The 17,455-nt window shown below is 42.3% G+C and overlaps 1 protein-coding gene across 1 annotated transcript in view; it reads right to left on the reverse strand.

The window, feature by feature from the left end:
• The window catches only part of LOC124039887 (ETS translocation variant 4-like), a 51,787-nt gene extending 34,927 nt beyond the window's left edge, over positions 1–16,860 (reverse strand). The window contains exons 1-4 of the mRNA XM_046356406.1: positions 16,684–16,860; positions 15,878–15,968; positions 15,600–15,647; positions 7,969–8,022 (exon numbers count right to left, since the gene is read on the reverse strand). Of these exons, the coding sequence (XP_046212362.1) occupies positions 7,969–8,022; positions 15,600–15,647; positions 15,878–15,968; positions 16,684–16,740 (250 nt within the window). The 5' untranslated portion in view covers positions 16,741–16,860. The remainder of the gene's footprint in view (positions 1–7,968; positions 8,023–15,599; positions 15,648–15,877; positions 15,969–16,683) is intronic.
• Between the last annotated feature and the right edge of the window lie 595 nt (positions 16,861–17,455).

Genomic DNA, 17,455 nt, shown 5'->3' on the forward strand with positions numbered 1-17,455 from the left:
TTTACGCGGCTACACTGAAATCTAAGTCGAATCAAAGTTGGCCATTGGCTTCCTATTGACAAAAAAACATGACCTGTATCTCTTTAAACATTTAGATTAATCACACTTCATCCATTGTCCATTTCATCCCCAGTGCGTTGCGGTGGTATTTTATGAATGGCCATTGACCGTCTATAAATCTTTCTCCCCCCATTGCTGTTTAGTGGACACAATACAATACATCCCCATCCCAGGACATGGGCAGCGAGCGGGACGTTCCATGGCAGAAAGCAAGGGGTGTGATTAATGTGGCACAATATTGACTCTTCACTCTCGATCCCTCAGTCCCCAATATAGCTGCCCCCTCTTAATGTTTAATGTGCCGATCGATTCCCGCCCCCCCCCCCCTGCCATTACCGAAATGATATAATGAGCTCCCAGTGACCTGGCTGATATCCGTCTAGTGCTGAAGTGAGGGAGGGGAGGGGATGGGGAGGGGAGGAGATATGGGGGCAGACCAGGCTTATCTTGACTGGAGATATAGAACACGTGCTGCACTGTTCCCATCAAGTCCTAGTAGAAAGCCTGGCCGGACACCTCCCTGTAATTATCAGAGCACATGCCACGTCCACAGATCCTCTCGCCCTATCGCTCCCTTCAATCTCTCTATTTCTTCCTCTATCTCTCTTCCTCTCTCTCTCCCCTTTCCTGATTTATCCACACTTTATCCTTTCATCTATCCCTCCGCCTCCCACTCTTCCTCCCCCGTCTGGGGAATCTTTAGGATCAATACAGCGCTACTAGGTTCACTCCACACACACGTCCTGTCCACTGTCAGCAAGTCACTATAGCAAGACCACAGCCTCAGCCATCAGCCATCCCGTCTTAAAGTCACATGTGGCGGTTGTAAACAATGAGCAAACCAGGGTCATGTTTAGTAAGACACATAGAAGATCTGTGTTCTTACTGGTGTTCTTAAGTTCAGGTGCAGGTCCCACTTTCACGTATTTTCAAAGCATTTTCTACCTATTGAACAGGACCCAGGTATGACTGACTCAGTCAAGAAGAGAAAATAGAGGTATAGCCCTAGCTGCCTGCCTTGCCTCACCAATTAACGCTGGTGCTTTTTTGTGATGCCATGTGTGCTTTGCTGACGTGCCCTCCTTGTTTCTCGTCAGTCATGTATTATTGCTCAAAGTGGAACTAACTGGCCTGTTATTTTTAGGCCTCATCCCTGCCTGTATCTGCTCCTCCTTGTTCTCCCCTGTTCTCACCTTAGAAAGAGAAAACATTCCAGCTGCGGAGAACGTTAAAGCACAGCAGTTCCTCGAGTCCCCCCTTTCTCTCCCCGACATTTCACCCCCCCTTCTGTAATAAAAAACACACTACTGCCCATTCAGAAGGTTGAGCTGACACTCCGCTAGAGCTGGCTCAAATCTCTACATATACAGTCCCTGGTCTGCAGTACTGGTCTGAATCAACATTTACTCCATCCATAGAAGCCCGTTTTTAGTGAGTATTATGTGGCAAAAGTATTATGTTAGTATGTGCATTACAAGAGGGAAAACAACTGTTGATTCTTTCAAATCCCTACATCGAGAAGACATAAGACAGTTTTTGGAAAATATATTTAAGGGATTGCATGAGCAGAAACCAAATGTAAAGAGATAAAGCATTGTTCTCCCTCTCTTTTTGTAGTGTTAGTCGTAGAATAACGGCCCTCCAATTCATGAATTGAAATTCCCTCTCCTTGACCCAATGTGCTGCTTCAGCCAGTCTCTCACAACCAGCCCATTCATAAAACTGTGGGGCTGAAGTGTGTATGCGTGTGTGTATGTGTGTGTGCGTAGTGTGCATGTGTGTGTGCGTACCATGTGTAGGATGCATGGGCAGGATGCATGTGTGTTTGTAGAGAGAAATGACCTATTCACTCATATAACCACTCGCACGCATGGACGCATACACATTGAAGAGGAATCGTCCTCCCGGGGCGAACGGTATCCATGCATATCTGGCAGTCACCTGGATGTTTTTGCAGACTTGTTGCATAGCAGCTGTATTTTGGAAAGTTGAGAACACTGGGCTGCATATTTCTTTTCGTTTGAGTAGAGAGAGAGCAGAGGGAGAGACTCACCAATTTACTCTCCCTCTGCACCAAATGGGGACCGATTGGGCCAGCTCTGAACGAGTGAGCAGGGGAACACAACAACACAAACAAGAGAGAAGGTTAAAAATGAGTGTCGAGGCAGAATGCTTCCTACCGATGAGACAAACTGCTGTGAGCGTTCGCACTCAACTGCACTCAACTGCACTCAACTGCACTCCCTATCTCTTTCTTTCTCTTTCCGTTCTCTCTCTCTGTTTCCCCTTTTCTCTCTAAAAGACTGGAACGGCATCTACAGCCACAACTTCCTATATAATTACTACAAGGCCCAAAACTAAACAATCGGCCCACACAGCTCCGAAATGACTGGATCAGCTCACATCTTGGAACACTCAATGTGTAGAGAAAGAGAGAGGGTAGAAGGGAGGAAAGGAGAGAGAGAGAGGGAGGGGGGTAGTTAGGGGTGTCCAGATTTAAAACTCAGCTTAGTTTGTACAGAGGCAGGAAGAGGGAGGGGTCAGAGAATCCACTCGTAGAGAGGGGGGTCACAAAGGGGGTAACGTAGTACTGTAGCACTTTTTTTATGAATGGGGAGAGGGGGAGACACGCTTCCTCTTACACTCAGGAGAAAATGTATGAATGGGATGTGTCTGTTGGGCTGCTCTACATCTAACGGAACCCAAAGAACTCTTGCTTGCCACACAATTTGTATTTCAGTAACAACACATTTATCAATGGCTTATTTATTCTCTCTTAGACAATTCTAAAAACCTTCAAATGTAGAAACTAAGTAAACAGTCAGCGTGTAGAAGATTTGTTTGACAATCGACTGAGTTCCCTCCCTGCAGCCAGACACACTGAAAACAAATGGGCCTGTCAGTATCCAACAGCCTCATTACAGATCAGATAGGGGGATTTGTCAAACCCCCAAAAGTCAACATACCTCCTCCCTTTTAGGTATCACGAGCTGAAAGTCATCCCCGTCTTTAGAATTTACTTCATTTCATAACGGTATTCGGTGAATCATATATTAAGGAACACACATGTATTGTATTAAAGCTTGAAGGTCAAGTTCCATCAAATACACAGTATAATTCAGAGGTAAAGGACATGTGTTTACATAACCTTCCCTCAGTGGAACTCTGCAGACAGAGCATGCTTGTTATCTGTTATTGAGGGAGAAGGGAACAGATAGATTTACCAGATGTGCAGGTATTGCACAATAACTTATTGTCCCCCCCCCCCTCCTCCCATCTCCTTCATCTAGCATTCCAGTGTCCCAAAGCCTGGCGCTCTGTTTTTACTCTCTTCATCCCTCTCGCTCTCTCGTTTTCACTCTCTTTGTCATTCTCGCTCCCTTTCCCTCTATCTTCCACCCATACAGGTAACAACCTGACTCAGAAAACAACTTTTGATTTGCTGTGGCGCCTTTTCAATACGGCCTCTAGAAAACGTTAGGACTTTGTTTGCCAGCTTTGCGCCCTGTACTCTGAGTTACCATAACATCTGACTCACCTGTTTAGAACTATATTACAAGACTGAAGAGTGATGAGTTTGATGGAATAATGCATAACCGGGTATGGGAACAGACAAGGCTTTCATTTAACCCGCAGGGGGCTTCAATAGACTCGCTACCAGTCGCAACCACAAACACGTAGAAGAATATCTTTATGTCAATGGCAGCCTGTCTACTTGGAGCTTCCCATCACATCATGTTGAATAGAGAAGCCCAAAAGAATGTTCTGGCCATTGAGTACGAACAGCAGGAGCTAGCAGGAGTGCTGTCTGTCAACCTGAGCCCATCTCTGCTCAGACTACTGCATATAAGTGAGCTGCCTGTCAAAGTGAATCCCCAATGACCCTACGGATCATACCAGGGTCAACCATGGGCAGCAAGCTGGCAGTGATTGGCTGGGTTAGCCTAGGGTTAAGTAGACATGACCCTTGCGTGCCCTAGGGTTCATCGCCACTTCCTCCTCCTCATTGTTGTTCCACAGACAGGAACAATATGTTTCACTGGGCATGTGTCACTGGGGCTCATGGGTTTTGAGCAGGGCCAGGGGGAACTCCGTTGCTAAGTTTCACACTGTACTACTTCTGACTTATTTTCAGGTTTAAATTATGTTCAAAACATGTTTAATTGGGACTTTATCCATTGAAATTGCTATGTTAATTCTGCATAAAAAAATTATGTTAAATATACCAATGTCCTCTTCGTCATCATTTTGAACGGACTCACCCATAAGGGCCTATTCAGATTGACGAAAATTGGAAGAGAGTCTGAGGAGCGGACTGGTGAAGATACACTACATGGCCAAAAACACGTGGACACCCCTTCAAATCAGTGGATTCGGCTATTTCAGCCACACCCGGTCCTGATAGGTGTATAAAATCCCACAGCCATACAATCTCCATAGACAAACATTGGCAGTCGTATGGTCCATACTGAAGAGCTCAGTGACTTTCAACGTGGCACAGTCATAGGATGCCACATTTCCAACAACTCAGTTAGTCAAATTTCTGCCCTGAAAGAGCTGCCCCGGTCAACAGTAAATGCTGTTATTGTGAATTGGAAACGTCTAGGAGCAACAACGGCTCAGCCGCAAAGTGGTTAAATGCACAGTGCCAACTAAAGTTTGGTGGAGGAGGAATAATGATCTGGGGCTCTTTTTCATGGTCCGGGTTAGGACTCTTAGTTCCAGTAGAGGGAAACGCTACAGCATACAAAGCCATTCTAGACCAATTCTGTACTTCCAACTTTGTGGCAACAGTTTGAGGAAGAACCTTTCCTGTTTCAGAATGGCAATGCCCCCGTGCACAAAGCAAGGTCCATACAGAATTAGTTTGTCGAGATCGGTGTGGACTGGCCTGCACTGAGCCCTGACCTCCACACCATTGAATACCTTTGGGATGAATTGGAATAGCAACAGCGAGCCAGGCCTAATCGCCCAACATCAGTGCCCGACCTCACTAATGCTCTTGTGGCTGAATGGAAGCAGGTCCCTGCAGCAATGTTCCAACATCTAGTAGAAAAGCTTCCCAGAAGAGTGGAGACTGTTATAGCAGAAAGGGGGGGGACCAACACCATATTAATGCCCATGATTTTCGAATGAGATGTTCGAAGAGCAGGTGTCCACATATTGCTGGCTATGTAGTGTATTTAGATTTTTCAATTTACATTACATCCTTGCTTTACCTTTCGACATGGCTGGAAATGTGACATTCTTGCTTTTTAGCTTCAAATTTACCATAAATATCACAGTAGACACTAGCCAGTAAGCATGCAAACTATTCAACAATGCAAGCAACTCTTCATTTTGTTAAAACATATTAGCTACACTCTTAAATAATGCAACCCTAGCATATTACACTCTTCAATAATGTAACCAGAGCATATTACTCTCTTGAATAATGCAACAATTCACAAGCATGTGCAGACAATTAAAGGGTTTATTTTCTTGTTCGTACACACATTAAATGTACCTAGCACGTAAGACAATAGCACAGTTAGCTAAGCTACCACTAGCTAGTAATGTTAGCATATCAAACATGAACGTTTACCTGTCTCATACGAATATAAAATACAGTAGCATTATCATACAGTGTCATTCATAGTATTGTATAGAGCTTGATAGGAAGCAAGCTAAACAAAATAATTTCTGTATTCTCATTAGCTATCTACATCATAATAGCTAGCTACTAACGTTAGCCAGTTAGCTGAATGCTGAACCATAGCTAGATTGCTAGCTCTTAGTTCTACATGACAATATCAGCGTATTAAAGTTCCCTTAAAACTGGGGTCTTCAACCTTCTCTTGCCCAGGGAACCCCACACCCCAGGCAAACCCGCGACCCAGGGTCCCCCATCAGATGTTTGCAAAAAATAATTTTCACAACTTGTCTTATCCTCAGGTGAGAATGATAATGACAAGGAGAGAGGTAATCAATGTTTTAAAATTAATAGATTTGGTAAAAAAAATGGTTTAATTGTTCTGATCTCCCCACGTTATAATTGGAAGAGGAAGTGTAAACGTTAACATAGCCTATTAGCTAGAAAGGTAACTCCAAATCTGGTTTTGCTAAGAGCAGCTGTTTAGCTGGTTAAACAAAAAATTTGCTCATGTGTTGGCAAACATTTATGTCCAAGTCAAGAAAGCTTTACCAGCAGCACTTGCCGTAGTGGTAGCATGTTCGTGGGTGGTTTTTCAAAACCTATATCACATATTCCAGTAAGTTTAATACCAACGACAGTAGAAACTCTGTGTAATTTGCTCAATATTAGGAGTTAAGAAAAAAAAGTTGACATCATTAGAAAGAAGATATTCTGCTTTTCTGCTGTATGTATGTAATTCTACATTTGTTTATTCTGTTGTTGCTATCGATATTCATAAAAACATTATTATTATTATTTTATTTTTTTGCGGACCCCCTGGTTGAATAACCCTGCCTTAGAACAAACCAGGCTTCATTTAATCAACACCATGGAAGTCATTATATGAGGTAAACACAAATTGCGACTAAAACGTTGATCATTTCCTCCGGAGCTGATCAGGTCTAGCTTGCATAGCTCGATCAAATGGCTTCCTGCCTGGAAAAGTGGCTCAGTGCAGGGTAGCCAAGCACTGTTGAGATTACTTTTCTTAAAGCTACGGCTACAAATGTAGAATGTAACAGGCTGTTACTGCAATTTCAGGTAAGAACTCAATAATACAAGTCTCAAATATAAGGAAAATGTCTATGCATTTCAGCTGTTCCAAAAACATTTTTACTGTAGGAGTGCTGGACTCAATGAGACAATTCTGTTTACACTGCCCTGTTTGTGCGTTACCCCTGAAGGTAGCTAGCGGTCGAGATGTGAGCAATTCACAGCTTTAAATTCCATTATTAATAAGTATATATTCTCACAATTTATTTATTTATTTAAAATAATAATAATGGGAATTTTACCCCGTTTTCTCCCCAATTTCGTGGTATCCAATTGTTTTTAGTAGCTACTATCTTGTCTCTTCGCTACAACTCCCGTATGGGCTCGGAAGAGACGAAGGTTGAAAGTCATGCGTCCTCCGATACACAACCCAACCAAGCCGCACTGCTTCTTAACACAGCACGCATCCAACCCGGAAGCTAGCCGCACCAATGTGTCGGAGGAAACACCGTGCACCTGGCAACCTTGGTTTAGCGCGCACTGTGCCCGGCCTGCCACAGGTGCACGATGAGACAAGGATATCCCTACCAATTGTCATGGCCGGTTACTACAGTACCTGGGGGCGAACCCAGAGTCTCCGGTGGCCCAGCTGTCTTACAATTGATTTTGATACCTCTCGAGAATCTCCTCTCGAGAATGTCCAACTTTCGTCAATGTAAAAAGGGCCTAACTCTATGAATGGCTTTAAATGAAAAGGGCACGGAGGACGCTGTTTGTAAAGCGCACACTCCCCTACAGATCCTGAATCCCCATTGTCTATACACACAACAAAAAGGGAAACCCATTCAAATACTAGCCACGCAGTTGTGTAGTACAGGAATTTGCTTTCCCCTCTTACACTACAGACATACACAAAAGGGAATCTTTGTACCTGGACTCTGAATGATCTTTTACTGGTTTCCTGGGCTGATCCATTCAGCTTTCATAACTATGCAAATGGATGGAGGAGGACAATAGTAGCATCCAAATTCACCCATGATGAGTAGGTTGTATTAAGTATGTGTCTTGGAAATGCTTTGTTTCACAGGCAAAGATTACCGTAACTTTGACAAGTACAGTAGCTCCGCCCAAGCCTTGAACAGTTTAACATCCCAACGCTGACCCCGTACCTAAGTTTCTCTCTCTATCCCTCACGCACACACACAGAATTCTTAGCAGTGACACATGCATTTTTTTCTTACAGTTTTCGGAGTGGAAATCAGGAACAAACTGCTCATCACTGTCAGGAACTTGAGCTGAAATCAGAAAAGAAAGAGAAACCGTTAGTCATGTCATGGGTTGAGCATAATGTAGCTAGCCTTGTTAGCCTTGGTGGTCGGTCTGTCAATTTATCTAGAGAGAGTGAGCACTATGCTAGCCTGCTATGCTAGCCTTTCTAGGCGAGTGAGCACTACGTTAGCATGCACGCTTAGCCTGTCTAATGCTAGCTACATCTCTCCATTAACTGAGCCAGTCTTAGTGCTTCATGCTGTCCAGCAGCTTTGCCAGTGTGGAAGCTCAGCTCAACCTGCCCATGGTCCTTGGCGGTCATGGTGCTGGGCCTCGTCAGACTCTTTCCTTGGCCATGAAACCTGAGTCACTGCCTGGGTCCAGCCAAGCAACCTTCACTTCCACACTTTCCAGTGTGCCAGCACTTTTCCATGAGCGACAGATCAATACCACATAGTCAAGGGGGGAATGAAGCTTAGCTGTTGGACTCGGTCACAGCTACATGCTACCTCGCTCTCCTCATTTCATGTGGCATTTAACGTCTGGATGGCGCAAACACTGATTTATTCGTTAACTTTTCGAGCTGCGCCTTGGAAGGGTTTAACCTCAGCTATGCCTTGACCGCAGTCAAGCATCGTTACTGTGACTATTGACTGTCTCATTTTTGTTCTGACCTCAATTAGTGTCAGGAGTTTTTCCTGACCTCATGACCTGACCAGGAAAAACTCTGGGTCCCATCTGATAACTCATTTTGGTATGAAGGACGATGCCCTGACCAGTAGCGGTGCGTGGGTAAAATAACTGGCAAAGCCAAGCCAGATAAAAAGCCATATTACAGCCTATGTGTTGTGATAATTGTGTTGTTTGCTCTATAACATGTTAGTTCACATGCCTTGCTACAGTGATATATAATCCTAAAGGCCGAGACAATAAGAAGACACGGTGGCAGAACAAATTCAACCACACCTTAGTTTCATCACAAAACCGGAGAGCAAACTCTGTCTGGTGAAGTCCACAACGCATATTGCATGTAACAAACAGTTACATGACCTACAGAATGGTCAAGAAAGTTCATGTTTCTGACATTGTTGGACTATTAAACAACTATTGATTTAGAACCACGGAGAGTTACAATAAGTCGCAAAGAAAACAAGAGCTGCCTCCACTATTCCAGCACCATTTCAACTTCAACATTTCGACATCCTTTAATCACCTATGCTCTTAGTCTAATACATTGACAACTAAAAGATACCAAAAACAGTTTAGTCCAATCAACTTAAGCTAAATAAGATGTGGCTGTCCATGGTTCTGATTTCTGTGTGTGTGTGTGTGTGCGTGCAAGTAGAGAAAACATGTTAACTCACCCTATTTGTAGAGAAATGCCAATGCCATCCTCCTCTCTTTCATGTTGACGAAACGGTCTATGATTCTGTTGTACAGTACACAATTTTATTTTTTGTTGTCCTGGGCTACCTGCCTAAAATGCTTGCTCGCTCTAGCTAGCCTAACTTCCTTTTTATGGGCAACGTTAGCTAGTAGACATTAGCTTCTACATCTAGCTACATATTGAACTTCCATCCTCTCAGGCTAGGGGCACAATGTATGAATTTATGGTTGGATCAGATTTGTCGTTATAATCATTGGCCACTGGGAGAATTAAGTAAAACCACAAGTGCAAATCCCTATCACCATCCATGGCTAATTTAGGAGGGGGACAATTTTAGCTAGCTAAGTAGCTAGCCACCAGATGCAACAATTCAAGTTGTTTCTGTCAATGATGTATTGCTCTCGATGTGATGTGATTTGAGGGAAGCCAAATCCAAACTGGCTTCCTTTCACAATTTTATTTTGGTGCGCTAGGACCATTCACAGTTGAGCTCACTCAATTCAACTCAACTGTGATTGGCTATTATATTATTTTAAAATTATCAAGGGTGGCCAAATGCTCGCTGGCTTCCCTTGCATTAAATGCTACGGGTGGCAATAATGTATACTCTTTTGACCAGTCAGGATCAGATAGATGCCTTACACATACAGAGACAGAGGAGTGCTGTTTCGCTCGCTCGGATGCTTTCTCCGGTGAGATAGAGTCAGCCTCTTGCCAATTGAAGGAAAATGAATAAAGATAAATTATTATTATTTTATTGGGAGGGGCCTGACTTCCCTTGGCATCCATGAACACATGCCACTGGCTCTGACATGAGGCCTAACGATGGCAGCACAGGGTGATTTAAGACCTTAAGAGGTGCACTTACAGTGGAGACAGGGTTACTGTCACTCACACAGACTAGCTATCGAACCAAAGTGGTGATTAATGGATCAGTACAGAGGTGGAGCTGCCTTCCTTTCCTCCACCCACGGATCCCATTTCAAGACATTCAGTTGGAATCGTATTCTCTTTGTAAATCCTGGCCAAATATCCACAGAGATATGTTTTGCCCTCATTGATGTGAATTGTGACAAGACGTCAGTGGCATGTAAAATGTGTGCATGTTGTTTACTTGTGTCTGTGTACTTTCCATCACAGAGCACAGACAGACTAAACAGGCTTTTTAAACAGGGAAGGAAGTCAGATGTCTTCTGTCGGTCTTACACCCATTTAGTGGAGCTAGAGGACATTCTTGGTCAATCTAGATGCTCTGCGGCTAGTGAAGTGTTCTGGAATTTGTCACCTGCTTTGAGGCCTTTGAGATATTGTTCTTAAGGTCAAGCTAGAGGTGGTAGGAGGACGAGGAACTGAGAGAGAAGTAGGGGGAGCTGAGGGCAAGTTTAGGTTAGCACTATTTAGATCTTGGTCACAAGGCCACTAGCATGAATGAGTGATGTTTTGTTGAATAATTCTATCATAAAAACGTCAAAAATGTTCAACATTTACAGAAACACTGGACCTGGTGAAATAAATATTAATGTATTCATACTTGATTTAACTTGCAGTCAGTTTAATTTACAATCTTATTACTGACATTATAGTCAAATTAACCTTATCCTACCATCTAGGCCGTATCTAACTGAAGTGTCGCAGTCGTTTTGTAAAACCAGCCCATTATATACGGGTGCAACAGGGCTTGATAGTATTGTACTTTTCTGTTTGCTGAGATTTTCAGATCCAAATACATTTCCGATATCAATTGTCCTCCCAAGCACTAGACTTTGAACCACACAAACAGGTTAGGAAGTCCAGATTAGTGGACTGCCAATGTCCCAATGGGTGAAAAGGTCAAATTTACCCAGTGAGCCATGAGCACACTGGCATCTGAATCGCTACCCGTGGCTGAATGGCCTAAACCTCGCCTGCAGCCAGGTCTGGAAACCTTTACAACAGGCACGAGTCCAATTTGAAAGGTTCCTGCTTTTTCATAAGCCTTTTAATTGCTTTGGTCTTGCACTTACGTAATGGTACACGTCAATTCTTAGGAAAAGTTGATGGTTTACGAACAAAAACAAAATGCCACCACATGGGAAGCACATGTCCCCTCTCCACTCTAACATGGTTTAAGATAATGAGAATAAGTAAAGTGAAAGCGTATAGTATTATAGGAAACCAAATCTGAAGTTTCATTTACTAACATTAAAAAGTCTCTCAAATTGAAACTCAGATGTGACATAACCAAATTTACTTAACACTTTGCTTTTTTTCCTTAAACAAAGCTAGGGCAACTTCATAGAACCCTTTTTTCTTCAAACACAGAGCAAGGGCAACATCATAGAACCCACAAAGAGAAAGTTAGTAAGTGCCAGCGCCTGTGACATCACCCAGCCAAGTTAAAGACCCAAATCTAGCCAAAAGGCCCCCTCTCTCACTTCAGCTAACAGTCCACAAAACAAAGCAGGGAAAACGGAGCGAAAAGAGGAAATAGGAAATTCAAACCCACTTTCACGTATTTCTGCCCCGCTTCCTGTGAGGAGGAAACCGGATGATGGCGTCTTGGAGCATGTTCAGATAAATGACATTGATTTCTTATATAATGCTGCGTCCTGTTCCTTTACGGTAATACTATTACCCCTTTTAACTTTAGCCCTAAGGAGAAGGATAAAGCTGCTTTATGAGAAAGAGCAGAGGCCAATATTTAGTCCATCATATCAAACAATAAATCATTTCCACCCGTTTCAACGCGTTTAAAAAAGGAACACGTTGGATCGAGCTAAGAAAAAGGAAGAGAAGAAAGAAAACATTAAGGATATCTGAGCGTCAGTGCGACTGGCTCGTAGACAAGAGCACAACCCTGTGCTTAGGGAGACAGAGGGAGAGTGTGTGTGTGTGTGTGTGTGTGTGTGTGTGTGTGTGTGTGTGTGTGTGTGTGTGTGTGTGTGTGTGTGTGTGTGTGTGTGTGTGTGTGTGTGTGTGTGTGTGTGTGTGTGTGTGTGTGTGTGTGTGTGTGTGTGTGTGTGTGTGTGTGTGTGTGTGTGTGTGTGTGTGTGTGTGTGTATCCGATTTGCTTCCAGGAACACCCTCGTCAAAGGCTTTGAGATGCAAGTCAGCACAAGACAGAAAATGTGTTTATATGAGCAAAGACACATTTCCTTTTAAATGTTTTGTTATTTATTTCAGGCACATTGAATTACTTTTTTTCCCTCAATGGGAGATCCTGGGAAGAGCATAGAACTCTGTCATAAACGCCAATGACAAGATGTGACAAGAACCTGAACTCTCTCTCTCTCCCTCCCTCTCGTAACCTTCCCGTCTCCTTTATTTCTTCCACACTCTCCAGCAGAAAACTCCCTCCAGCTAGCGAGTTTTTACAATGCGGGTGAATCCCTTGCAACCACAATCAGTCACAATGATAGGCCTCTAATTAATGCAACAGGACAGAGGAGTTCTGCCAGAACAGTTCAAAAACAAGCTACTATTTAGGGTTAAATAACACACCGATAGTTACGCCACTGACTTCCACCCAGGCAGCTCGGGCTTTTTCATTCTCTCTATGGCCCAGCAAGTCCTCCTCTTGGCAATCTGTTGATGCAGTACAACAGAACGCCATATCTATTGCTCTGCTGTGGATGTTACCTTTATGGTTGACGAACTACAAATAGAATGTCCATCAAAGGGATCAGACTTTGGGATGGTTCTCATTGTTGTCCCTTTTATTGGTGCCGGCTCTGTCTTTGTCTGTGGAGCGTGGTGGTGTGAACTTGCCAGTTTGACGCTGCATGAGAATTAGGTGCCCGAGGCCGAGATACAAAGAGAGCATTGTTTGCCGGGCATCATAAACAATCATTTTTCATAAGAGTCGAGGCCCATTTCAATGACTTGAACCCTTTTCGCGCTAGCGTGCCGACCCGAACGGTACTGTGTTGGCTCGGGTATTTTCCTTTCACATTGGCCTTTCTAGCACAGTTCCAGCAATTATGGTGGATGCGTAACCGGACCAATGCAGTACAGCTCGGCTCAGTAGTGTGAAAAAGGTATAGCTCAACTCAAGCATCCACAACAACTTCCTTCAAGTAGTTTGTGTCGATAATACTTCTCACAGGATCTGGTTATAGATTTTGGTCTTGTGTGACTCATGGTCAATACTAAGGATGCTACTGTGAACTGCCCTCTACCATGAAAAAAATGGTTACTTCAAGATAAGCAGATAAGCTGTGTCTAGGGATAGTCGTGCAAAAAATGCATAACTTTAGAAATCCCCTTTCCTCACAACAACAGTCTGGAAGCACCTCCCATGTAATCACTAGTGTACCCACTACTCTTTTACAATGAACACAGCACTGGCAATTCAAGACTCCTGTACATGTACGTATGGAGATGAGCTTTTTGGTGTTCATTCAAGGCAATAAGATACCCTTTCGAGCCAAAGAGAAGAATATTACATAAGTTATCTGGTTGTTTTGTTATGTACATGATGTATACTGTAAACCAGTCTCGGGTCTGAAAGGATTTGAGGTGCACTTGATTCATTCAACTTGGAGTTTGCACTTTTGGGACTGTTCTATTGGCTCCATTATGCAAATAAAATCAACCGAAGCTCAAGTATTTGAAAGCATTTGACATACATGTATATTTGACCCAGGTCTGCTACAAATCACAGGATATCATTTTGGCTGGTTTAAGATGGCAGGCATTTTGTAGCAGGTTTCATTTCTTGTTTAGAGGTTGTTTAAGTGTTACATATTGCCCTTCCACTTCTGGGCCACAGATTTACCAAACATGCGTGAGTCATTCCTTAGTGTTGTTGTCCCGTCCTAACATATAATTGCTTCTTTAGAGCGCACGTCATATTGTACCTTTAAACTCCACACTGCTGACAATTGATGATGCCTGCCTGGGTCCATTTCATCGCTATGTGCTTTTAGTGACATGCTGTTTGTTTGCATTGACTGGGATTATTGACACGCAAGGACACTACATGCCAAAATAGGGAATGTTTACAGCTTATCATGTCCTGTCTATGTTCACCAAGGAAATGTTTCTGTCGTAACATATCACTAAAGACCATGTGTATTGCAACATAATGTTTAACTCCCGAGCCTTTCTTCACCTCTTAAAGTGAAAAGGTCATTGTTTTACTGTCTACATTTTCACTGAAACTACGTTTTGCTACTCAACCCTGTGTACTGTGTGTCTAACACTCACTAAAGCTGTGATATTCAAAGTCGGGGTTACGACCCCTAGTGGGTAAATAATCATCTTTTATTTCAATTTTTGGGGGAACAAAAAATTAAGAGTACAGATTATTGAATGGGACAATATAAAAACGTTTTTCAAAAAGATATTTCAAAAAATATTATTTTATTGAGTATTTATTGGTTTCTTTTCATTTTGATAAGAGATGAAAATGCAATTAAATTGAAATTTACCGATTTTAAGTTTGTGTAAGATTTGGGTGGGGTGGGGTTGCGAGACATTCCTGTCCAAAAAATGGTGTCCCCAAATATTCTGGTCGAAAACATTGTGCTGAAAAAGTTTGAATACCACCACAGTAAAGTAAAATAGGCCTTTCCTGATGTCAACTAAATATTTGGTACAGATGACCAGGGGTGAAAATTTCACCTGGGACGGGTCCCCCCCACATTCTGGAATTACATTTTTGTCTCCCCCAGTTTTAGCATTGGCATGTGATATAAAACAAGGCAACAGTGCTTATGTTATCCGACTGGAGTGTTTATTCAACTAGAAAAAAAATGTAACTCGTAAAAAAACATCCCCCCCACTTCTAAAACCAAAGTTGTGCCCCTGCACATGACTAATAGTCAAATGAATTGTAATTATCATACTGTACATTCTTTCAGTCCCACTCTTTATTAATAAGTCTCTAGGGATTTAATTACTGCTTCGTGGTGGTATGTGTTCTCATCAACCTAGCAGTCATCAACTGAGAAATTGAGATCAAACACACTCACATCTATGTCAACAAGACTCCTTTTGTAATGGATCATTTCCATATTAATATGTCTGACCAAGGGTGGTCCTCCAGGATATCAATATCACTAATGTTCAACAGATCACACGCATATTTAAACATACTATCTACCATATTCAAATATGGTTGACCTTTCCCTAGTCTCTGTTGCGATATGATTTATCATTGCCACTCTCACTGAAACATAGCAATTAATCAACAAAAAAAAAACGAATTTTAGTAAATGCTGCAGGCAGTCTCACCTTCTGTGAGCCATGTCTCCTGAAGTTGGCTTAAATCCTGAAAGAGGTCTGAAAGAAGAAGAAAACGACATGATTACCACAGAACGACAAGATCAAAGAGCATTCACTCACAAGATGGTCTGGTCATGTCGGCTAGATCAAGTTTAGGCAAGTTAAGTCATGTTTATCAATCCATAAATAGGAGACATACATCTGTATGATGCTTTGGTAAACAGACGAGGTAAACTTGTGTCACCTAAAGGGGACATTGAGAGCCGCCGTTGGAGCTCTAACTTTACCTTCAGATTCCTGAGGGGGTAATTCCGTGTCCATGTATTTCCTTTTTGCAGCCATCAACAGTCTATTTAGGGGCCCATGTCCTTGTGACTTCTGCAAAGCATCAGAAATATTACAGAAGTGGGAAATACACACAAACATGACATGTAGCCTACCTTTGATATCATAGGCTACCTAGAACATTCCCATGGTCACTAATTGGTTTAGGTAATTAGTCAATATGGCAATCAATACTAAAATAATCACATATTACATTATCTAAAGGATATTAAAATGATATAATTATACTTTTTATAAGTAGTTGTATCCTAATTATTATTATAGAGTTGTAACTTTTGGGGTTTTTATTTTTTTGTTTTCATTCCAGACTGAACAAATATTGTCCCTTCAAATACCATTGAGAATTACTCTCATATAACCTATTATCAACCCAATACAACCACAACAGAATACCAACGCAGCTTGTCACCGTAAACTGCAACAGTGTTGCAACACAAACGCGCTCTACAGTTCCATTTGCCCTCTCAAATTGTTAACCCATTTGCTAGGGGACACTGTTAACATGTCCTGTCTATAGACAAGCAATGTGTTAACGAACAGTGTAAAAGAAAAGCTTTCATTTAGTTTATGTAGTAAAACAATTATGCAGAACTTTTGATAGTTTAGAAGCGAATGAAAACAGTTTTCTTCGCGCACACAATTGCTTCAGACAAATCTCATGCAAAGGGCGATCAGAGAGAAAGCCCGGTAGCAAAGTCCTAAAAACTGAGCACAGCATTTACAAATACCTTACTTTATCCATACGTACATTTGCTAAAGTGTAAGGCACTTGCTGGTCCAAATATCCATCCATTTTATAATCCATCCGTTAACCGTTTGTGGTCATTTAGGCTGAGTTGAATGAGATCCACGCAGCCTGCAGGGAGAGAGGGAAGAGGGACAAGAGGAGCGATAGTTGTGAATGGAGCTGCGAGAAAGCTGCATACATAATGAGCTCCATTCACATAAAATGCAGAGGGAAGCGATGGCGAGCTTTTACTCAGGGAGCTGCTGCCCCCTTTACAACGGCCATCTCTAGATGTAATACAACTTTGTCAAATTGCCATCGAAAGTGTTATTTTTTTTGTGGGGGGGCATTTTAGCTAACCCTAAGCCTTTTCATAACCTTAACCCAATTATCCTGACATGCTGGGTAAAATCTCATAAACCTGCTACGAAAATACATTTTTTTTTTTACAAAAGCTGCATCCCTTCTAGACAATAACCCTTTACTGCTGGTTCGTGATATATCTCGCACAGTCGTCAGATACCGCACAAAATTCTCTCAACAAGTAAGCCTATGCAATGTGCCTCTTCTTTGCTCTTATAGTTATAAAATGTTATTTGTTGTTTATAAATGGCTTATACAGGATTTATGGAAATAATGGGTCACACTTTATTTGGATATCAACAACCTATCAGTTGACAAGCTACTGCTTGCTAAGGTTACGGTTAGGGTTAGGTTTGGAATAAGGGTGAGTATAAAGGTTAAGGTTATGTTCAGAGCTAGGGTTAGGGTTAGTAGATATTTAGTTGAAATG

This window comes from Oncorhynchus gorbuscha, linkage group LG07, assembly GCF_021184085.1.
Source record: "Oncorhynchus gorbuscha isolate QuinsamMale2020 ecotype Even-year linkage group LG07, OgorEven_v1.0, whole genome shotgun sequence".
NCBI classification, from domain to species: domain Eukaryota; kingdom Metazoa; phylum Chordata; class Actinopteri; order Salmoniformes; family Salmonidae; genus Oncorhynchus; species Oncorhynchus gorbuscha.